This window comes from Cajanus cajan, chromosome 1, assembly GCF_000230855.2.
Source record: "Cajanus cajan strain Asha chromosome 1, NIPB_CcT2T_4, whole genome shotgun sequence".
NCBI classification, from domain to species: domain Eukaryota; kingdom Viridiplantae; phylum Streptophyta; class Magnoliopsida; order Fabales; family Fabaceae; genus Cajanus; species Cajanus cajan.
This window is the reverse complement of record NC_138517.1, coordinates 81784445-81809999: the sequence shown is the minus strand read 5'-3', so window position 1 is coordinate 81809999 and position 25555 is coordinate 81784445. Positions and strand designations below refer to the sequence as shown.

General features: G+C 29.8%; 2 protein-coding genes across 4 annotated transcripts; both read left to right on the top strand.

Annotated features, from left to right (window-relative positions):
• The first annotated feature begins 15653 nt into the window (after positions 1 to 15653).
• LOC145955886 (uncharacterized) lies at positions 15654 to 18330 on the top strand. The gene is made up of 4 exons (XM_083071252.1): positions 15654 to 15987; positions 16105 to 17068; positions 17867 to 18025; positions 18189 to 18330. The coding sequence occupies exons 1-4, from the start codon at positions 15654 to 15656 to the stop codon at positions 18328 to 18330; spliced, it is 1599 nt and encodes a 532-aa protein (XP_082927378.1).
• On the top strand, positions 18158 to 24636 carry LOC109804540 (serine/threonine/tyrosine-protein kinase HT1). 3 transcript variants are annotated; one of them, XM_029272327.2, is made up of 4 exons: positions 18158 to 19350; positions 20342 to 20797; positions 23075 to 23337; positions 24159 to 24636. In XM_029272327.2, the coding sequence occupies exons 1-3, from the start codon at positions 18934 to 18936 to the stop codon at positions 23321 to 23323; spliced, it is 1122 nt and encodes a 373-aa protein (XP_029128160.1). In that variant the 5' UTR covers positions 18158 to 18933; the 3' UTR covers positions 23324 to 23337; positions 24159 to 24636. The 3 variants fall into 3 exon arrangements, with proteins under 3 accessions (XP_029128160.1, XP_029128159.1, XP_020221979.1); XM_029272326.2 differs by having other exon boundaries at positions 18159 to 19350; positions 24185 to 24634; XM_020366390.3 differs by lacking the exon at positions 24159 to 24636 and having other exon boundaries at positions 18160 to 19350; positions 23075 to 23463.
• The last annotated feature ends 919 nt before the right edge of the window (positions 24637 to 25555 follow it).

The window sequence follows — 25555 nt, the reverse complement described above, 5'->3', positions numbered from 1 at the left end:
TAATGTCATTTTTAGAAGAGAAATTCGAATTTGAAATTGTAACTAAAGTTAATAGTTTTGAATGTAAATTAACCTAGCCTGGGTTACATGTAACCTTTGTTAGTTTAACTTGTACCACAAGCTATCAAATTCTATAAATAGGATCTCTCTCCATAGTATTATGATGGGGTTATTTTATGGTATTTGTCTGAGAGGATATTTTATGAAATATTTTTATAAGGTTATTACACAAACATACTCCACAATGATGAGATATTATCCGCTTTGGGCCTTAGCCCTCACGATTTTGCTTTTGGTCATCACCCAAAAGGCCTCTCAATCATTGAAGTATATTTGTATTATATAAGTTGTTATTTGTTGTTTTTATTTTATCGATGTGGGACTTGTTTGTATCCCAACAATCCTCCTCTCAAACAAGGGACCTAACCTTTCATGCAGCGGAATCTGTCTTTATATGGCACATTATATTTTATGAGTTATGAGGGGTTATAGGGTTATTGGTTGTCACCGAATCCAACCTGCGACTCTGATACCACTGATGAGGTTATTTTTATGGTATTTGTCTGAGAGAATATTTTATGAAATATTTTTATAAGGTTATTACACAAACATACTTCACAATGATGAGATATTGTCTGCTTTGGGCCTTAGCCCTCACGTTTTGCTTTTGGTCATCACCCAAAAGGCCTCTCAATCATTGAAGTATGTTTGTATTATATAAGTTGTTATTTGTTGTATTATTTTATCGATGTGGGACTTGTTTGAATCCCAACAATCCTCCTCTCAAACAAGGGACCTAACCTTTCATGCAGCGGAATCTGTCTTTATATGGCACATTATATTTTGAGTTATGAGGGGTTATAGGGTTATTGGTTGTCACCGAATCCAACCTGCGGCTCTGATACCACTGATGGGGTTATTTTTATGGTATTTGTCTGAGAGGATATTTTATGAATTATTTTTATAAGGTTATTACACAAACATACTCCACAATGATGAGATATTGTCCGCTTTGGGCCTTAGCCTTCACGGTTTTGCTTTTGGTCATCACCCAAAAGGCCTCTTGATCATTGAAGTATGTTTGTATTATATAAGTTGTTATTTGTTATTTTTATTTTATCGATGTGGGACTTGTTTGTATCCCAACATATTAGTATGTGTCACTTTTGGATTTGATGAATAAAATTGAGTTTCAATTTTATGTCTCAAAAGCTTTAGTTCTAAGGAGAATTATCTCCTTATGAACTTTTATCAAAGAATTTTTCATTGTGACAAGTTCTCTCTTCTTTACTCATCTTCACTTTGAAGTGGTGCACATCATCTCTAATCTCTCCATCACTTTTGAAGCTTCTTTGAGGTTTGAGTTCCAAAGATGAAGATTGGGAGCTTTAATGAAGCTAGTAAAAGAGAAACAATAAACATCTCCTCCACCAGTTTCTTAACATGATCACTTATAAAGACTTCAATGTTTCGGTCAATAAGAGACAAGGTTGAGTGAAAAATGAGAATTAAAATGGTCACTTCTTTTAATAGCTTTGATAAATAAAAAAGAAGAAGTCGTTAAGTCATTTGTTAGCATATCAGCAGAAATCATGAAAGGGAAAACTTCACTATCAACATATCAGAATACAGAAATCATGAAGAAGAAAATTTCAGATTATTATTGATCAACCTACCAACAATGTACAATCCTTATTGTTTAAATACAAAAGCTAGAGTTAGCTTGAAAACAGAAAACAGTTAAGAAGATAACCAAAAGATATTTGACTAAACTGATTAGATAAAATATAACGGATTAAAGTGTTAATCCTAATATCATTACAGTACACATGACTTATATGACATTTTGTTATGGTTACACGGAACATACAGTGATGTACAAATCAACAAGTCGATTTGTGAATGCCAACTTTGGAAGATCACTTTTAATGTAGGTCAATTTTGTAAATAGTTGAATTCAAGGTTAAAAGGATTTTCAACGTGAAGATTGATTGGGTGATTCCAACATTTTACTCTATCCAAAACATACATGTAATAATAAATATTTTGTTTAATAACAATACGTTTGTTTGCATAAATTTCTTTAAAAACACTTATGAAAGAAAAATATATATTTTTGTCATAAACTAAGATCAACACACACACATATATATATATATATATATATAAATTTAAAATAAGTTTTTGAAGAAAGTAATATGAGAGTTTTTACAAGTTAATTTATGCATAAATTAATTTTAACATTATATTTTATTTTCTCTCTTAAAAATACTTATGAAAAAGTTTATCCAATCAACCCTCGTACCTATTTACTTACATTAATATTCCCACAATTTGGTTGTGAAATTAAAATCCTAATTATTATTATTTATCCACAACTCCTTTATTTATTTATTTTGTTCTAAATTTTCGTTTCATTCTCTTTGGAAGAAAGTAGTAGTAGGACATATGAAAAATGAGTGACCTAGTGGGTAAGGTCCTACAAAATGGATTCTCCGCGGGAAGAAGATTTTGTGGCCTTCATGCACAAATGATGGTAGATTAAAGGTAGGGCAGGGTGTAACTTGGAGTGGGCCATCACCGTCAAAAATAATATATTAATTAGTTTGAAGGTATGGGTCCAATACCACTCAATACTCGTAGATCTACGATTCCCATCAAGTGTCCACAAGTGGAAGCTCCTTCTTCTCTTATCTGCAATAACCTTCCAATGGAGCATACCCCAACTCCACCAAATGGACCCCTCTTTCCACATCAAATAGCCCCCTAATTCTATTCAATAAATAAAATCATTTTTATTTTATTTTTTAAGATTATGATTCTCTTACCCAAAACTTATCATACTCAATTACGTACTCACTTTTCAGTTTTTTTTTATGTTTTAAAATTTTATTAAAAATATTTCACCCCAAAACAGAATATCTGTAAAAAGTATATAAATAAATTACTTTCTGTCTTATTCTCCACTCCCCACAATCCACTATTGTTTAACAAGACTTGAATATTTTTTTTATGGAAATGATTTATTATCACCTCGATACGAATAATTTGAAAGAAATAATGCTAAATAAATGTTTGAGAAGTAGAGAAATTTTGAAGCTTAAAATAAACTATAGAGAGAGATTGCCTCAGAAAAAAAAAAAAAGGATTATTAGTGACAGTTATTAGTTACTTTACTCGTCGGATTCCCGCCATGCTAATATGGCTTGTTGAGGTTAATATAGTAATTCCGTATCCTCGTGGAAGTCGGTGCACGGATAGATGCGGGTCCGATGTTTCGAAATGACTAAAATACCCTTTTGTGTTCAATCATCCATGCTATGTTTTTACTTTTTATGACTGCCAAAGCTACGTGCCAGTAAAAAAAGGATAAATTCTATTTCTATATTTTGTTACAGTATATATATATATATATATATATATAAGATAATTGATATGATAGAAAGAGATGGAAAAAAAATCATAAAAACATTATGTAAATAATAAGATTAAAAAATTGTCTAAAAATAACTATTTATTTTCTTTTGCAAATTTTAAAAATGATTTTTTTAAGATTCTAATAAATTGTTTATAGAAATAATTATTCTTCAAAATTAAAATAAAATACACGCACGTTAAACTCAATTTAGCCTATTATACTATCATGTTCTTTCTCTTCTTCTTCTTCTATTTTATGAAAACGTTAATAAAATTTAATGTTAAAATGTTATACAACTATCCAAAACATGTACTTTTACGCCAACCCTAAAGAGTTACACTATCGTATAGCTTGTGATACAAGCTTTTATGCAAAGTAAAGAGATCGAGCCCACTACCATGTTAGTGAAAACAAGGTTCTCAATTTAATTCCATTAAAAAATTAGGGTTGAATTATGAATTATGCATGTGCTTTTTATTTATGATTGACTCAAAAATGATTTGACTTGAATTCGAATCAATGCATTAGGTTAGCTAACAAGTTAGAACATTTGAATGCGTTAATAACATATACAATATTACATTTAATAAAAATTAGCGTATGTTATGCTGAAAGATATTGATATATTTATCTATCTTTAAAATATTACATTTAATTGAAAATACATCAATAATGTAAAGACTTGTATAGTTTCATATATAATTAAAAATTATTAATAACATATTATATGAAAATAATAATAATGATGATGACAAGAAACTCATTTTTATATATTTAAAATAAATAAATCAACATTGATTCAATAATTAATTATTAATATCTCACATTTTTTTCTATTTTTTTATGAACACATTTTTTTTATTTTGATTATGTAAGAAGTTTGCTAATAAATATTAATACCATAATTTAATTGAATAATAACTCTACAATTTTTTTCCCGATATTATGGATGACCAAAATCCGTCTATAACTATCAGAATTTGTGAATAATATAATGTTAATGATGAAAAATTGACAGATGATTATAATAATAATAAATAATAACTACAACATTAATAATAACAACGAAATTAAACATAATATTTTTTAATCAATACTGAAATTAGTTAAATTAATAAATCAAAACTGCATTAAATAATTATTTTTATTATTTATTTTGTTTTTTAGTTTGAATTTATTGAAAGATGGCTAAAGAAATTTTAAATAGTAATAATAATAATAAAATGTTAAAAAATTAGTATAATAAAAAATGTTTTGAAGATTTAAGAATTAATACATAATTTTTAATAAATTTATTTTTTTTACAATCAATTTTAATAAATTTGTTAAGATTTTGAAATGAGCTAAAACTGTAGTTTGAAAATGCTTATCAATATATATAACAAAATAAACACCCATTTCAGTCTTTAAGAAATATAAATGATATTAATTTAATTATTTAATAATAACTGTTAAAAATTGTGCCATTTTTATTTTATTTTATTTCAGTGATTCTTATGGAAGATTTAATTGATGATACACTGTGATTAAGGAATTTCCCTGTCATAATATGGATATTTATTAATAGTTTAAAATGTTGTTTTATATTAAAATACTTTTACCAAAGTTTTAATTTTGTTTGTGCTCATAATTTTTTTAAAATATAATTTAATTGGTCAAAAATGATATTTAAATTTTAATATAAAATTTTAATTAAAAATAATTTCTTAAAAAAATTATATATGTTGCCCAAATTCAGACTACCTCTATATTGAGTTCTTACAACTCATAAATTTTTAATATTACTCTTTGTTGGTATCAAAGAGGTCGGGAAAAAGAAGATAGAAAATATGACAAAATAGATTATGATATATATATATATATATATATATATAATAGTGATTATTTTATAAAAGTAAATTAAATTAAACACATATACTAACTTTTACTCGGAGCTGAAGGCTCCCATGCACTTTCCACAAATTCTCTTGTTTGTTTGTAGCATATAATTAACCTCATGCTGTGTTTTGGTTATGTTTTTGCCTTTATGTGTGCATGGGATGTTGGATTCAAATAAGGAAACACCTTCCACTAAGCTTGTCATTAGTCATTTGGACACAACTTGAGATGTGTAAAGTTCCCATTTCAAATAGCTTTTCAATATTTTAAATCCAATCGCTTTGCACAATAAGGCAGGTAGGTGATCTTTTGCTTTCATAAGCTAAATCACACGTACCCCGAATCTTTGGCATCACATATAAACTATTCCAAAGGACTTTGAGTATCATTATTATATGCCTTTAGTATACGATGTATTTATAAACAATACATAAATACAATAATTGTCTTGACCTGGTTTTCTGCACCGCATTTAATTTATATTTACTAATTGTTTCTTCTATCTCTTTTCCAATAAGCTGCATGTATTACGCAAATATTCTGTATGAAATAAAACTTAATCAAAAGAGCATTGAGAAAAAAAAATCTAAATGTAGCAAGACGCTTAACAAGACAAGAGAAGAATGAATAATAAACCTAACTGACTAGCAAATTCTTGTGGAGATCAATATACCACTTCATATTTGACCATACTTGTAGTTACAAACTTCTTTATCAAATGATTGAATTTGAAGTTACTTTATGTAAACATCAATAATATATATATGAACTATATATGTTGACCCTATATATATATAGGTCCAGTCTCTGTGTGGCATTATCTTTAAATTGGTTTAATTACTCAATGCATGCATGCCATGATAAGCTTTGATCAGTGGCCAGTGGGGGTCCCTTATAATTTCCACCTTTATAATTTCTCTTTAATGACAAAGATCTTCTTGTTTGCCATGTGTCACTGCCAATCTTGAGAGAAATTGACCGTTCCCTTTTATGCGAATCATACGATAAAAAGCCACGACTCTAAATAATCAAAACAATAATAATGATAATATCAACCCACCTATAATATTATTATCGTTAATGAGTTATTGGTATATGGTGACTATTTTCCTGTATAATTATGAGGTGTGTCTTTGTTGCGTTACAATTGCAATACTGAGTGTTTGAAATTTATTGGGAGTATTTATATATATATATATATATATATATATATATATATATATATATATATATATGAGAAGAAATTAAAAATTTTGTTTAATTGAAAGGTAAGAAGAGGAGAAGAGAAGAGGAACGATAACACTTTTTCTTTTTGTTGTTTAATTAAAAAGAAATATTTAAAAAACTAATTTACTTTTGAATATTTATGAGTTTAAATTTAATAATGTAAATGAGAATATTTTGGAATATACATTGACTTTGGACAATATCTTGACTTAAAATATTAAAAATATTTTAAAAATTTTCTCCTCCAACTAAATATATAAAGACTAAGTGATGTACAAAAGGGAATGGGTATGTATATTTCTTTTTCATGTTGTAAGAGAAGGTTTCTTAAATTAAAAATTTTAAGATAGAATTTAAATGATTTCCATATATATATATATATATATAAAGGTTAAGGGATGAATTAAGATCTTTAATATAATCAAGTTGGTAAAAAGAACGTGCTTATGTATAAAATAGAATAAAAAAATGGTTAAAATATGGTTCATGAGAAAAAAAAGTGTTGTCAAAAAAATAAATGAATTGGAGTGAAATAGATGAAAATAATGTCTTACACTCTTACTCCCTTCGATTATAAATATAAAAAATAAAAATAAAATTATTTTTATTTTTTAAATATAAACAAATTTTAACTAATCTTATTCTATTTAATGTCGTCATCCTTTAAAATATCTCTTGAAATTGTATTTTTAATATTTGTTTATTTTTTATTTTTGATATCAAATTTCAAGTAAGGATAATTACAAAAATAAGCTATTTTTTTAGATAGGATTAACAAAATTAAATGATATAAACAATGTTTCTTAATTAACGTAAGATATATTTTTTTCTTCATAACCGGAGGGAGTATATACCATTAAATAAACAAACTCAGACAAATACTCTCTCTATTATTCATTAAAAGTAATGGCAATATATATTTTTTGTTTTTAAATATAACTAAATTTTAATTATTTTTATTTCATTTAATGATATTCTCTTTAAAATGTCATGTCTTTAATGCGTGATCTTTTAATTACACTACTTTTTTGGATATTTATAATAAAGATAATTTTAAAAATATATTATGAGATTGATAAAATTTAATATAGTTAAATAATTTTCTTTATATGCATGAAATAAGATTTTTTTTCTCATAATAAAGAACAAAGGGATAATGAATAATATGCATAATATTCTAAATTTGAATTTTACTATCATTATAATTTTTCTTAAAAAAAATATATTTTCATCAAGAGTAAGGTCATGAGTGAAACTAAAACATGATGTTGCAAGGCAATGTCAGATCTAGGACTTGGACTAGTATAGACAATTTTCTTTAGGAAAAATAAAATAATTACATGTAAAATAAAAAACTTGGAACAAGAAATTTAAATATAAAAAAAAAATAGAGGGGACAAAAGGATAAAACTCTTCTGGTAAGCTTTTAAAGTTGATGACCTAAATTTTTGGCCCTAACCATGTTAACCTTTATGATTTTTTATTTTATTTCATTTTATTAGTATAGACCTTTATGATTTTAGTAGAGCTGTCAAAATGGGCTTGGTCCGGTAAGCCAACCCGACTCACTATGGGTTTGAGTCGGGTTGGGTTAAAAAAAATTTGAAAATTTCAATACGGGTCAAATTTGAACCCGGCTCACTAACAACCCGGTTCACCCCGGTTGAACCCGTGGTGAGCCGGGCTGGCCCACCAACCCGTGATTAATTTTTCTTTTTGAAAAAATACAATAATTATTGGGCTATGGTGCAGTCCAACATGAGATAATAATGATTTAATGTTGGATTGTGATTTGCAATTTTTATGAGTTTGGATTGTATTTGAAGTTTAAGATGATTTTGGATTATCTTTATTTATTTGAGATTATTTAGATTTGATTTGATTGTATTTAAAATTATCATTTAATGTTTGGAATGAATGATTCATTTATGGATGTCTTAATTAAGAATCTCAGATTTTTAAAATAAGTTTAAATTTTTGGGCTTTAGTTGTATATTAAGAAAAAAAATTATTTTTTTTAAAGGTGAGCCAACCCGTTTAACTCACCAACCCGTGGTGGACCGGGTCGAGTTCAATTTTTTTGAGTTCACTGATAAATGAGCCGGGTTGGGTTGACCCACCAAATGACCAACCCGTGATGGACCGGGTAGCCCGTTTTGATAGCTCTAGATTTTAGGTTGGGTTTTTATATAATTATACAATATATGGTAAATGTAAAGATAACAATATTGAGTACTATAAATATGCGTGACACTAAGAATTGATGTATGGATTCTTTTTATTCGAATGAAATTTAAGTGTACTTTTGATTTATGATTAAATTAATAAAATAAAGTATGATTGTTATGTGATTTATCGGTGAAGAAAAAAAAATATTAAATAATAAATAATTAAATTAAATGATTTAAATAAATTTGATGATAAATTTTTTATTAATATATTAATTTAATTTTATGATGATAAATGTGTATTAAGAAAAAAAGATAATCCGTTATAGAATGGTGGTACTCTAACCTGTCCCAAAGTGGCGACGGGCATTGCTGCGATGGATTCACTAGCACAGTGACTGCGACGAGCACGTTATTGTCATCATCCGTACTCAACAACATCTCAGACAGAGAAGAGCTAGCTAGGCAGTGCAACAACAAATAAAAGGAAAGTCCAAAAGATTTTAACACAAGAACGGAACAACTTGCACGAAGGAAAATGAACAACTGAATTTAGTTCCACAAAGTACCCACACATCCCACAAATTGTTTCTTCCCCATCTCTCTCTTCTATCAGACCATCTGCTTTATTGCTTCCCCTATTCTCTCTTTCGCATTCTCATTCTCATGTTTTCAAACAATCTTATACAACTCTTTTTTTTTTTTCATCTCCACAATCGCATTAAATTTCTTCAGCCTTCTGTTTGTTTGGGCTTTTGTCTTTTTTAATAAAACTTTTACTTTGGGCTTCCGTTGTGCTATTAGGAATTGGGCCCATGACACATAATCTATGCATACACGAACCCTTTTTCTAAAATTTTAAAAGCCCAACTTTAGAAAACGAGACATATAATCTGTTAACAAAGGTGCATGGGGACTAAATTAAACAACTGCTCAAATGTAATAGTTAAGATTGTGTATGGATACAAGTTTAAAATGTTTCTGAAATTCTTTTTACTAGAAATGAAAAGCACGTTTCAATACAAAAACTCTTAAACGTGCTTTTAAGTTTGTAACTAAGCGGATTCTAAAAATATTTAACACTTTAAATTATTATTAAGCACCTTTATGGTTATTTTACTATTTGTTGTGATTATTTTTATCTGTATTTGTACCGGGAGAACCCTATCGGTCACGTGGAACAACACGTGCCGTTCCGTTAGATACCCACGCGAAGTGAACCATGCCTATGTAAACCTTGACGTTAACATCGGCTCGGCATACAGCCGAAGGAAGAGAATAGTCTGCTAACAATATCGGCTCGGCTGAAGGCCGATACAAACAACATTATGATGCATCTCCGTATACTACGTGTCGGCTCGGCCAAACGCCGATCAAGTAGGATAACCGAATAAGCATCTGTCAGCCCGGTCAACAGCCGAAGACATTCAACTTCCCTAGCCTTAACATGACAGCTCGGCGATATGCCGAAGGGTAAAACGGATTACAGTACAGATCATAGTTAACAAGGATAAGCGCATGAATAAGACATAATTAGTTGATCAGCGTCATATTACCTAATTTGGTAAGTCTCAGAAGAGGTCCACGATTGACAAGACCCATCAGTGGTAGTATAAATAGGTCATTTATATCGAGGTACGTCACTGTTCATTTATTACCCTAGAAAATCGTGCTTGTTCTGACTTGAGCGTCGGAGTAGCTTTTGCAGGTACCTCTCCCCTCTGAAGAGTCCACAGAAGCTCCCGTTCGGCCCTTCTCATCCCTGAAGATTACGAGTGTGTCCTCAGACAGGTACAATATTTAACACTATCTTTTAATATTACAAATTTTGTGCAACCTATTTTTTTAAATTGGAAATTATTTTTTTGAAACTATTGAATTAATTTTGTTAATAAAACTATATAATTTAATAAATTTCAAAGTCATTTGAATTGCGATAGCATTGAATAATAAGTTGTTATAAATCAGGTTGCATGAGATAAAAGTGGTTGATGAAGGTATAATAAGTGAGGTGTCCCCCTTTGTGGTTACATGGAAAAGAAAAGACAGAGGAAAATGAAAAGGTGAAGAAGTGGTAATTAAGGGAGGAAGACGGTGGCTTAGGAAGAGGTGATGAAGACCGAACGGAGAGATGCAAAGTCTGATGGGCAAGAAAGATGGGTTCTGCGTTTTCCTCCCAGAATCGCTTTTCTTCCCAGAATCGCTTCTCTTCTCTGTTCTCCTCAGGCTTGGCTTCAGCCACTGGTTGTTCCTACTCAAAATATATAAAGAAACACACATAATAAGTTCAAAATACACATTTAGTCGTATGAACACAAACTGCTTGTTTTTGTCGTATGAACGGAGACTGAATGATAGAAAAATTATAAGGAAGGAAGGACCGAAGGAGTAGGAGGCGGAGGGATTTACACAACGAAGAGGAAGAGGGTTTACAGAGAAAAAAATGAAAAGTGAATGCGCGCGGTGTGCCTCGCGCTCTCTTATTCAAATTTGCGTCTTTTTTACGTCGGACCTGGTAGGGTGCGACGTAAATTTACGTCGCACCTGGGAAGGTGCGACGTAAATTTACGTCGCACCTGGGAAGGTGCGACGTAGATTGGACTTTTTACGTCGCACCTGGGAAGGTGCGACGTAGATTGGACTTTTTACGTCGGACCTTACCAGGTGCGACGTAAAAAAGTTCGCAAAAATTACAAAAATGCCACCGCATTTTTTTTACGTCGGATTTTCGTATTTCCGACGTAAAAGGGGTGACGTAATATACTTATTTTCTACTAGTGCTAGAAGAACATGGACAGTGCCTTCATGTCTCTAATAACAGCTTTGAACATGTGTTGTTGTGGACAACTCTCTAAACTACACCCACGTGGCACCCCACCCAGAGACCATCAACCTCTCTTCTTGCTACCAATACCATCACGTCTCCCTGAAAACTACTATTCATATTCATTACGTTTTCTTCGCCATTATTTCTTTTTCTTCACTTCTACCTCACACTTTATCAATTACTATCTACTATCTACCCCACAACTCCCATGGTAAATTCTTTTGTTTCGTCAAATAACTTTCTATCTCACTTTCTTTAATGAAAAATAAATGGATGCTTTGTTTGTTGCAAGAGTGTTTATGACCTGCATGTATGTCTCTCACGGATTTAGTTATCGGTTATATTAGAAGATAATTTTTTAACGAATTTAAGTTTAAGTAATTAGATTCAATATATTTTAAAGACAGATTTGAGTTATATTTCTATTCCTCTCAACCTAATTTAATGTCATATATTTTTATTAAAATATAATTTTTAATAATTAATAATAATGTATTAATAATGCAAGTTCTTGACTTTATAAATTATATCATTTTGATTAACATGATATAATATTTATATTGATATTATTTATCTTAAAATATATTATAAAATAAATCTTAATTGCAAATGTATATTTATTTAATTCTAGAATTTAACATATATAATATGTACATTAATATATGATGACAATAAGTTGAATTGATATATGATGTTATCTCAAATGTTGTCAAGTCTTGATCCAGTTAATTAAGTTTAGGTACATAAAATTGATCATCAAGATTTTGGTTCAAATAAGAATATAGATAAGCCTGTTTCAACATATTCCACAAACTTTCCTACTTTGTAGTGACACCTTTTGAGAAAAAAAAAAAATTATTAAACATAATTCTCATTTATTAAACTGAAAAATGATAAACTTAGTCCATTCATTAACAAGTTTAGTATTTAAAATTAACGAAATTTAAAAGAAGTCACTAAAATTCTAGCATGCCACTCATTTTAGTCCAAAGTTAAGTATAATGGATCACTTAAGTAATAATATTAATATTAAAATAATAGTAAGTAATTAAATATAAAAACTTAAAAAAATAATTACAAATTGAAGATTTTTTTTTTAGTCTTTTTGAATTCAAAACCTAAAGTAACACCAAATCATAAGTTTGTCATCACATTGATTATTCAAACAATTCACACTATAACGAGCAAATTTTATGGTGGTTACACTTGGATATAATATAAGTAAAAAAAAATATGTACTTTTAGATTTTTTTTAAACGAAAATAACTTTTATTTTCAATAAATAAATTCTTAAAAATGTTTTTAACTTATATTTTAGAGAAATTTATAAAGATACACTTGCTAGTTATGATATTTGATAAGTATTAAAAACCACGGAATGAAACATAAATAATGCAACTTGTGTCATACTTCGAAAACCTTCCTTTAATGCACGTAACGGTGCATTACAAATTTACAATAAGGCCCTGAAGCATTTAAAACAAAATAACAAAAGAAAATTTTGAACGATTGCTAGGGTGACAATGACCCAAAAAATAAAATAAAAATTGATTTTTTTTTTGTAAATTTTTTATTTCATAAAAAAGAGACACGAAAAAATCCTCCAAAAATAGGAAAATGAAAAGGTAACAATGAGAAAAAGAGAAATGAAAAATATTTGGACGGTTGAAAGAGAAACAGATATTAAGTTATTATAAATAAATAAAAAACGAAAAAATGGTAATATAAATGTGTGGAAAATGAAAAAATTTGGTAGCACTAGGTAGGGAATGTCTATATTTTTTTGGGTGGAAGAATAATAGGAGGAAATCCCCCTGCATGTTCCATGTTCCATGTTCCATGTGATAAGCACACACCACAAATAAGCGCAATATTTTAACTGGTATGATGAATACCTAACAGTTTGCGGGCCATTGTGTTTGTGTGTGTGACATGCAAGCAAATATCGAATGGTGCATATGGTTTGAGAACGAGCCTATTATGCCTCCCTTACCCTTTTAACTTTTACCCTATATTTAGTTTCACTTTTTTTTTTTTTTATAAATAAAATAATAATAAGTATGAAAATGTGTTTATTTTTAATCTTTAAAAGTGTTTTCTTTGAAATCATTTTCAAAAGATGCCCAAAATTGAAAATGAAAAAGATCTCATTTTCACTATTTTCTACACTTTTGAAAATATGATGACATGTGATGCTAATTATTAAATTTTTTTACGAATTTCTTCTAAACTTGTAGCATTGTCACATAATTCATAAACTTAATTTTTTTTATACATGTAATTCAATTGTTCTTCTTTATATTTTCTTTTAAGTGTAGAAAAATTTTGTTTGATGCTTGCATTTGTATTATATATTAATATTACAAGATTTATTAGATATAATTATATAGAATTTTAATTACATATGTTATTTATATTATTTAATTATTTTAATTAAATATTATTTGTTAAATATGATTAATATTTAGTGTGATTAAGTTTTGGTTGCTATATTTTAAGATAAGTAGTATCAATTAATTATATATATATATATATATATATATTATAACAATAAAATATATATTCTAGTTTGATATATATAATTACTACTTGTTAGATAATAAATTGTTTATTTGGTAAAAAAAATATAAGGGATATTTGCATGTTTTTAGAACAAAATTCACTTATTATGAGATTAAAGTATTTAAATGAGAATAAATATATGTTAGAGTAGAAATGGTGAAATATTTAAAAAATATATATATATTATTATAACTCATATATATAGAGAGTAATTTTGATTATAAATTTTATACCAAATTTTTTTATGAACTTTTATTAAAAATAGTCAATCCAAACATATTTTCTAAATTATAAAATTAGAAAATAAAAATTATTTTTTGAAAATGAAAATAAAAATATTTTCCGAAACCAAACACACGCTTATAGTTTTCTACATTTTCAAATTTTAAAGTGTTTTCTTATTAAAAGAAAAAAGAAAAATATTAGGTTTAAGGATCTAAATTGACTTAATAATTCATAATTTATATTAAATTTCAATGATTTATCTGTTAAATTAATAATTTTTAACAAATAACAATTAATAAAATTTTATAAAATTTAAAATTATATAATACTTTATTGTATAAATGCAAATTAACCGTATAATATATTTTTATAAATATAAATTGATTTAAATTATGTTTTTTTCCAAAACGTTGTAATTCTGTGGGTTTTGCCTTCAATTTTTTTTTCCCGAAATTTTGCTTTCAAAAATTTAAAATATCATAAAATTTACTCTATGTAAAATTGATATGAAAAATTAATGAAAAAGCAACTACAAAATTATTTTAGTTGTGACGATTTTTCTATAGGAGGACAAAATTTGCAATATTTTATAAATTGGAGAACAAAGATAAGATTTAGTTCCGCTCAAATTTATTTTAGATTGAATCACATTAGTGTTGACTTAGTAAATAATGTTGGGAATATGCCTAAATATCTTTAGAAGATTAAGTTAGTTTTTTATAAGAATATTTTATTTATATTTCAAATATTTAGATTTAATCTGTTCTGATTATTTTAAGATTTATTTCCTTATTTTAGAATAAGATAATATCAAATATATTTGATTTTTTATAACAAATTTTCTCTATAAATAGAGACTCATGAATAAAATTATATTATGCTCCTCTGATAAAAAATAAGTCTTATTATAAAATATCCTCTCAAACAAATATCATAAAATAACCAGAGCTGCAGGTTGGATTCGGTGACAACCAATAACCCTATAATAACCGCTCATAACTCATAAAATATAATGTGCTATATAAAGACAGCTTCCGCTGCATGAAAGGTTAGGTCCCTTGTTTGAGAGGAGGATTGTTGGAATTCAAACAAGTCTCACATCGATAAAATAACATAACAAATAACAACTTATATAATACAAACATACTTCAATGATTGAGAGGCCTTTTGGGTGATGACCAAAAGCAAAAACCGTGAGAGCTAAGGCGCAAAGCGGACAATATCTCATCATTGTGGAGTATGTTTGTGTAATAACCTTATAAAAATATTTCATAAAATATCCTCTCAGACAAATACCATAAAAATAACCCCATCATTGGTATCTAGAGCTAAGGTTACGATCTTGGAGATGGAAGCAGAAACAAACTTTTCACAAATTTCCCCACCTATTTTTGATGGAGAAAGTTACGATCTTTGGGCGGTGAGAATGGAGGCATACCTAGAAGGTTTAGATCTCTGGGAAGCTGTAGAAGAAGATTATGATGTTTCCGCGTTGCCAGAAAATCCTACCGTAGCCCAAATGAAAATTCACAAGGAAAGGAAAATCAAGAAGGCAAAGGCAAAAAGTTGTCTCTTTGCCTGTGTTTCACAAAATGTTTTCACAAGGATCATGACTCTCAAATCGGCAAAAACAATTTGGGATTATCTAAAGGAAGAATATGCTGGAGATGAAAGGATTCGAAGCATGCAAATATTAAATTTAATGAGAGAATTTGAAATACAAAGAATGAAGGAGACAGAGACAATCAAACAATACTCTGACAAACTGCTTGGCATTGCTAATAAGGTATGATTACTAGGAACGCAATTTCTTGATTCTAGAATTGTTGAAAAAATTCTAGTAACTATACCTGAAAGATATGAAGCTTCAATAGCAGCTTTGGAAAACACAAAGGATCTGAGTAAGATCACTTTGGCAGAAGTGTTACATGCATTGCAAGCATTAGAACAAAGGAGGCTTATGAGAGAAGAAGGATCCGTGGAGGGTGTATATTTAGCCAAATGGAAGAACAAAAATAGTGGCAAAAACAAGAAGAAGGAATTATTTCAAGAGAACAGTCAACATAATAACACTCAAATTTTTTCACCATGTCCTTATTGCAAAAAGACTAATCATCCACAACAAAGATGTTGGTGGAGACCTGATGTAAAATGTGACAATTGTGGAAAATTAGGACACCTAAAACATGTATGCAAATCTCATGAGCAACAAGAAGAAGCCAACATTGTTGAAGATCAACAAGAAGAGGGAGAAGAAGAACTACTTTCAATGTCATGCTTTATGACCAAAAAACCCTCAAAAGCTTGGATTATTGATAGTGGTTGTACAAATCATATGACCTATGATCGAGAACTCTTCAAAGAACTCAACAAAACTGATATCTCTAAAGTTCAAATGGGGAATGGAGCACACCTTGCAGTAAAAGGCAAAGGAACACTTGCTATTAAGAGTCATTCAGGTTTTAAATTAATATCTGATGTTTTATATGTTCCTGATATTAACCAGAATTTGTTGAGTGTTTCTCAATTATTAGGAAAAGGCTATAAAGTGTTATTTGAAGATAAAAATTGTGTGATTAAAGATATACACAACAAAGAAGTATTCAATGTTCATATGAAAGGCAAAAGTTTTGCTTTAAATTTGGAGGAGGAACCAATTATAAATGAAGATATAAGTGAAGAACACAAAGATGCATGTCTTCAAAAGAAAGTTGATGATCAAGAGGAGAATGAAGATGATGAAAAATCACCTTCAAAAGAGAAGTTCGAGACAAATGTTAAAGTGGTCCCACTCAAGAAGAATTACAACAAAAATCACAAAAAGAAGAAACCAATCAAAAAGAGAAAAGACAGATTTTGAAACTCAAATTAGGTGATAAAGATATTCAGTCAAGGAGGAGTGTTGGGAATATGCCTAAATATCTTTAGAAGATTAAGTTAGTTTTTTATAAGAATATTTTATTTATATTTCAAATATTTAGATTTAATCTGTTCTGATTATTTTAAGATTTATTTCCTTATTTTAGAATAGGATAATATCAAATATATTTGATTTTGTATAACAAATTTTCTCTATAAATAGAGACTCATGAATAAAATTATATTATGCTCCTCTGATAAAAAATAAGTCTTATTATAAAATATCTTCTCAAACAAATATCATAAAATAACCCCATCAAATAAAGTTGAGTAAATACATGAGAAATTAAATTCAATTTTCATTCTTATCATTATAATATCTCGATAAAAAAAAGTATAGTAGAAATAACTAATCTAACAAACAAAGAAAATATATTGATATGGATATATGTTATAAGAAAATATATTATCGTATTTATTTTTTAAAATTACGTATAAAAAATCATTATTATTATTTAAACTCTGGTATTCGATTCCCATATATAAAAATAAAATGGACATCATTACATAATAAAAAAAGTGTCATTTTTAAAATTATCTATATAAAAAAAAATAGTGAACCTGAAAAAATCTTGCTATACCTTGAATAGTTCAATCAGATTCCACAACTTTACCTTTTTATATTTTATTAATTTTTTAAAGATCTGATTCCTGGAATCACTGCTTTGCATTGATGAACAATGCTTCAAGTGCAAGCCTTGAAGGATCCGAATTCCGAAATAAAATGCTTGAAGAGCATCTTGCTTTCCTCTGTCAACTTGTGAAAGAGTCGTGTTTGGACATGTACTCTATCGGAATGAGGTACTGCATGGTACCTCACCAAAGAGCTGTTTCATTTTTTCACAGCACAAGGAAAACACAGTAATTCATATAAATCAAACCATTTGTTTCGTATATATCAATTGAGAGGTCCATCTCTTGGCACTTGTTCACTGTTTTTTCCTTTGTTACGTTACACGACTAGAACTTTTTCGGGCCCCAACAAGATGGGGATATATCCAAAGTCTGAGAAGACTGCAAAAGCACCAATAGTTGGATTGAATGTGCTAATTGCAAGCTCAAGTCACTTCGCATTGCATTCTCACCACTTAGCATTGCATTCATGAATCATGATAATGCAAATTCAATCAAGGACGCTCAATTAATTAAATTGACCATAAAAAAGCCTCTCTCTCGCTCGCTATAACTAGTTCACTTTTGAACCAAGCATTCACGAGACACCCTTGAAACTTTTCTCCCTTTGAAAACTGCTTCTTCTTCTTTCTCTCACCTCATAGCATTTGGCTACAACCAATGAAATCCCAACATCCTTCTCTTCTTCTGCTTGAGTCTTCAATGCTGTGAGATCTTTTATCCGTCACATTTTTTTTTTGTTGAAACCATAGGTATCTTTCAGGATAATCTTACTCGAGTCAGATAAGACTACCGAAGACACACAACTTTGATACACGAAGTAACCATAATTTGACATGAAACAAACCGTGGCCTAGTTACGTAAAAATGGCATTCAAAGGGTCTTGTTGGAACATACAAACTCATGGAGATGGTTTCATGAAAAGCCACACGTACTCTTCATTCTTATTTGGAGCTCATGTTCTGAAATCAACACTAAGGAGGAAAATTTCTTTGGACTGTCTGTTTTGACAAGTATCTCATCATCATAGCAAGCAGCAAAGGTTTCACAATCACACACTTGTTTTCTAGGTTCAATGGCGGGGTCATGTTTCCTCGGGCTTAGGCTAAGGAGGTCTAAGAGTAAGCCTTTACCAGAACCTTCATCTGCCTCCAAGACCCATTTGGAGATTGACGTGGATAACATGGGAAGGAAGAGATTTGATAGCATGGAATCGTGGTCCATGATATTGGACTCAATGGAGACATGGGAGGCTTCAAAGGAGGAGGAGCAAGAGGAATGGACTGCAGACTTGTCACAGCTGTTTATAGGTAACAAGTTTGCTTCCGGGGCTCATAGCCGAATCTACCGTGGAATCTACAAGCAGATAGCTGTTGCTGTGAAAATGGTGAGGATTCCATCAGAGGATGAGGAGAGAAAGGCCTTGCTAGAAATGCAATTTAACTCTGAAGTGGCTTTGCTTTCACGTCTCTTTCATCATAACATAGTGCAGGTAAGGTCTTTAGTTAACACTCAACTAATATATATTCACCCTTATTGCGACATTTAAACTTCTTGTGCATGGATCTAAAAATTGGAGGGAGGTAAACAAGAGCTAAGTTTGTGTTGTGAGTTAATATATATATGGTTTTGATTTTTCCATAAAGACTAAAGAGACACTGCCACTTGCAACTTTAGGGAAAGAAGATGATAAATTTCGTGAACGAGTAAGGTCTTGCTTGTCTGAGTAAAATAATTTCAGTGACAAATAAAAGAGACAAAGAGGGAATTTTAACATAACATTTAAATAAGCATTTGGATTTGGCTAAATAACATTTACTACACACCAAATTGCTGTCAAATAGAGTTTTCTTCTTTCTTTTTTTCTTTCGCCATTTTTTTGGGGATGCAACATAGGTACTACAATAGGAGGATTTCCGATTAAATGGATCTTAGTGTCGGAAAGTATTAGTTATTGACTCTTGGCTGAGGGATATCCTGAGTTCATAAAACAAATGAGTACTACAATGCTTTATCTTCGTCCTTGGGTTTTTCAGAGAGATCGTGAGGTATCCTAACTTGAGTGTTAGACTAATTTGATTTGACCTTGTGCACAAAGTACTTCTCTAGTTGTGAATGTAAACAATAAGGAAAGATGTTAGAGATTTTATATTAACTAACATAGTCAAAATAGTATATATAAATCGGAAACAACACTTGCCTCATGAGCTAGTTTTTGAGATAAAATAACACCGAATACAAATTTTAAGATGGAATCACTGTATCAAAACCTTTGTTGTTGAGCGAATCTAACTTTTACTGAACCAACCCCATATTGGAGTTGAGTTAGACTCACATAAAACAAGAAAAGTGTATCATTCATTCATGTTTGGTAATTGATATTGGAACCTTAAGCTGTGTTAACATGAGCTGCAAAGGTGTTTGTAATGCCTTCTATTAATGGATGCATAAGCTGTGATCAATAAATGACTTTTAATTTACAGTTTATTGCAGCATGTAAGAAACCGCCCGTGTATTGTATCATAACAGAATACATGTCACAAGGGACCCTGAGGATGTATCTGAATAAGAAAGAGCCATACTCACTCTCAATGGAAACAATTCTAAGGTTAGCTCTAGATATATCAAGGGGTATGGAGTACCTTCATTCACAAGGAGTTATTCACAGAGACCTGAAGTCAAGTAATTTGCTTCTCAACGATGATATGAGGGTCAAGGTGGCGGATTTTGGCACTTCTTGTCTTGAAACACGATGTCGGAAAAGCAAAGGGAATTCTGGAACATATCGTTGGATGGCACCAGAGATGGTTAAGGAAAAACCTTATACTCGTAAAGTTGATGTGTATAGTTTTGGTATTGTGCTTTGGGAGCTCACAACTGCTCTACTTCCATTCCAAGGGATGACCCCAGTGCAAGCTGCTTTTGCTGTGGCTGAGAAGGTAACTTTGCTATGTCTAAACTCTAAATGATGTCTTCATATTATGTTAGTTGATTTAAGATAAACAATTGCATCACTTCTCTGACATATGGCGTGGTTTTGGACTATGGTTTGGTTGATGAATAAAATTGGATTTGGTTTAGAAGTACTTTTTAATTTAAAATCGCTCTTTAATGTAAAATTTGATTTAAAACTGGTTTTTAAACAAAAAATTATTTTAAAAATGGTTTTAAAATGAATTTTATATATAAAAAAATGGAATTTAATAAAATTGAAACCAGATATGGCATTATCAAGAATATGATTGGTTGGACAAGTTCTTAATTTGTAGATAGAATTGTACTCAATGATTGGTTGGTAATCAGAATTAAACTCAGTAAGGGGGTGATGAATAGATGAGGGAATTATATGGGAATTTCTGCCTTCAAACAGTTTGGCTGCTTAATAAGGATGAGGAAATTGTCCTTTGTACATTATTTGTTTCCGTTCCCCTAATGGAATCCAGTGTGACTAGATTAAAAAAAGGTTCAAAATCAAAACACAGTAGCTATGGACTTTTTTATTAATAGAAAATAGTAGCTATTAAAACTCTAGTAACTCTAAAACAGGAAGTTTGTCCGGGATCTCTCCCAGTACCCAATCTTTTGAAACCTCATACCATATCCTACAACAAGAATAATTTTTTAAACTTCTTAAAAAATGAATTTAAATATGATTAAATATTAAAAAAATTAATTTATAAGATAAAAATATATTGTACTTATATATTTTATATTAACCGTATCTCTAATCAATATATAGAATTTAGATTTTTTCTCAATAAAACTTTTAAAATCGTCTAATTCTATAACTCTTAGCTCCTGAGCCCTCAGTTCACGGATGTCATGGCCAATCTGATGAGGGAATCTGGTTATCAATTCCATTCTGATGGGTGCATCCACTATTCTTATGGTTTATGAGTATCTTTAAGTATTTTACCCATTCACTTCCCTTTTGGTAGTGTGTTGCCTTCCTTCAATCGGATGCATCACCATAGTTTCAGTGCCATAAGAAACTTTATGAGTTTCACGGAGTTCTGCTTCACAAAATTTCTAATTCAGTAATTCTCTTTCTCTTATCCTGTATGACAAGATGCCAAGTGTTACTCAAAACATAAGGAAGAGGTGAGGAGGACAAAATATTGTAACTACTAATACTCTTTTCAAGATTATTCCAGTGTCACTTCACTGTCATGGTTCACTTGGTCATATCACTTACTTATAGAATGCAATCTATATTCTGTGAAAGCAAAAGCAAACTAAAACCACAGATTACACATAGCATAAAATGTTCGTCCACTAATCTTAATTTCCATACATATATAGTTATCAGTGGTCACTACTCACTAGTCAGAGTTATTAGATTACACAAGGGGTTTAAAACATGACAGCAGGCAGCAACCCCTGAATTCCAGTCATGGAAATCTTGAATTACTTGAACTATGTTTAGGTAGGTATTGGGTTACATGTGCAGAACCTAACATGAGCAATGATCATGGATTATTTTAATCAAGAGTCCTTTGACAGAGTTAACTTTTTTGTTGAAAAGTGTAATAGTCGGTGCATGTGTCTTCTAGTCCTAATAATGGGAAGCACCGATGCATGGGCCTTGGATGTTTTCCCTCCCTAATTCCAACAAGCATCCCTTAATATCGCTAAGAGACCAACAGTTGTAACATTTTGGTGCATATATCTATCAAAAGCAGTCCTTGGATTTTTGCATAAAAGGTTAGCCGAAGTTGCATTGTCTCTATTTGTGCTTTCCCGTGAAGCATACAAATCCCCCTTTTTTTTCTCATTTTATTTCATAGTTATTCTTCTTCAGATTTAAGACTATTTGCTAGACCCAATTCATATTAGTGCACACACATCGGTTTCACCCCATATAACGAAGCCCTTGGATTTGAATTTTTTATTTGCTGAATTCCTTATGCTACTTGAATTGCAAATTGTCTGTGTACCTTATAATACTGTTTTAGTCTATACAAAAGATAAAATTTAAATTTAGTATTGTTAGAGTAATCAAAGTCAGTGTTTCGATAATATATATATATATATATATATATTTAATGTTGATCAAAATCAATAATATGCATAAATGCATATTATCAAAATCTATATTAAATATCAAAACATAAAATCTATAACACTACTTATATCTAAGTTTGTCTTAATGAAAATGCTTAATGCTGTCATTAGTGATTTCATATTAAAAAACTGATTTGAATTATTTTGATCAGAATGAAAGGCCTCCTCTGCCAGCTAGTTGTGAACCAGCACTAGCACATCTGATAAAGCGTTGCTGGTCAGCAAACCCCTCGAAAAGGCCAGATTTCAGTGATATTGTGTGCACTTTGGAGAAGTACGATGAGTGTATGAAAAAGGGCCTACCACTAAGTCATCATTCAGGGCTACTCAGCAGAAATGTAATTATTCAACGCCTAAAAGGCTGTGTGTCCGAGAGCTCTTCCATAACTGTACATGCTTGATTCCCCCATACATGGTATATATGATTATTGTTGTTATCTACCATATCATGCTCATATTACTTTACACACCCTTCATGTTCTTTCAACTGTATTATGTAACTGTGTTTCAGGAAAATATCAAGTTTGGCTCTTTATTTTTATATGGCCCCTTCTTTTTTAGTGGCTGTAAGATGAGTTATTAGGCTTGTTATAAAAAAAATAATCAAGATTTATACGATACTAAATGTGCCATACAACAAAATAGCAGCTTAGTAAGATGTTTAAATCCAATTGGTTAATGATAAGGTCAGAAAAAGAGGCAAGTTAGAGAACGGCTATGAAAAAAAAACATTATTTTTCATTTTATATTTTCTATATAATATTGTGAGAGAATTTATAAAAGGACATGTACCAGAATAGGAGGATTCAAAAAAATTCGTTCCTAAATTCTTGCCACTCATTATTATAATATTAACTTTTCCAATTACTTCTCATGTCTTTCATAAAGCCCATTCTTTATTAAAGATGCAAATTCACAATATTTAAAAGAAGGCAAAAAATAAAAAAACCACAATGTGAGAAGTCAACAAAGAGTTTTAAGAAGTAATAAAAAGTTAACAGCATTACTAAGACATAATTGTGAAGGAACCTAATGGTAAAGTCAGGAACGGTTCTATTCTTAATAACTACTACTCTATTTATCATTCTAAAGTTAAAGAGCTATTTATTTCACAAAACTTCTAGTTCAATATTCTATGTTCAAAACTTGTTAACCCTCTCCTCCATTTCTCTGTTATCCGCTGATCCTTATTATTTTTGCACGTACACTAAACTTTATAATAATTTTTGACTAAAGGCCAATGCCTCATGTATAACTAACAGCAAACAGTAATCAGAAGCAGCTCACCAACTACCAACAACCAGAGGCTAAGCGTACTCAGCAACATCCAACAGCATCCATCCACCAAACAACATGAGTGCAAAGTATCATCAGCAACTACTACTACATTCCACCTACCATCAATGCTGACAGTACTCTCAAAACTACACTACTCGCTATGATACCCTTGTCCTTCACTTTAATGTTATGTTTGACAGACGAAGGAAATTGAGGAAAAGGAAATCCTATATATGGTATAGACTAAGGGCTGATTGAGTAAATTTATCTTCTATAGAAGCACTTTTAGTAGAGAAATAGGAAGAAAAACTTAAAAAAGTTTATCTATTAGCTACAATTAGCTTATGCATAAGCTAATTTATAGAAATTCTCATTTAATTTCTCTAGAAACTTTATTTTAACAAATGTATAAGTCAATTTTAATTTATAAAAAACTTATTTAAATTTTTTTTCTTATTTTTTTTTTAAAGTGTTCTTAGAAGAGTTCTTACACCGGTATTATTATAACCATCATTATATATATATATATATATATATAAACTACAATCCCGTACCAATAAGTCGTTATTTGAGTGTTATCAATGTTAATGTTCCTAAATAATTAATAAATATTTTTTATTAATAATATTGTTATTTATAAATACAAACACATAAATACCCGTATTTATACTCAAATATATGCTTTTGGATCTTTAGACAATGAAGTATAATAATAAATAAATAAAAAAAATCCAAAGAAAAGGAAAACAAGGGAAAAATAATCCATCTTTAATTATTTATGATCTTCCTAGTTAATTCTTCCTATTTTCATGTCTAGACTATACCTGTACTGTGTTACTCTTTCTATTTTCTTTGCATTGAATCGGTCAAGGATACTTTGAAATATCGTGAATCATGACCACAGTGCTATGACTGGAATACAAAAGTTGACGACCGTAACACAGTGCAATTAATTAATAGTTATTGATTTTCTTAATTTAATTAATATTATGATTAGTTGTTTAATTGTTGTAAAATTCTAAGAATTTTAATGAATTTTGTTGTTTAGGAGTTGTTTTGAGATGATGTCAAATTGATTAATTAGGGAGAGGTATATAAGATTTTCTTTTAAGATTTGAGTTTCATAAATTCATTTCTTTAAAAAATTTATAAAAAAAGTTAGGGAGAGGAGTTTTGAAACTTGAAATAATTTCCTTTTCTTCCGAGTCTTCTACAAAGTGTTAAGATCTTCTCTAGAATTCAGTGATAAGAGTTATGTGTAGATTCAGGGCTTGACGGGCTGAGAATCAAGTGGTGGTGGTGGTTCCATGCAAAGTTCCCCAGAGAGTTTAGTTCTTCTTCTCCCTGATTCTAGG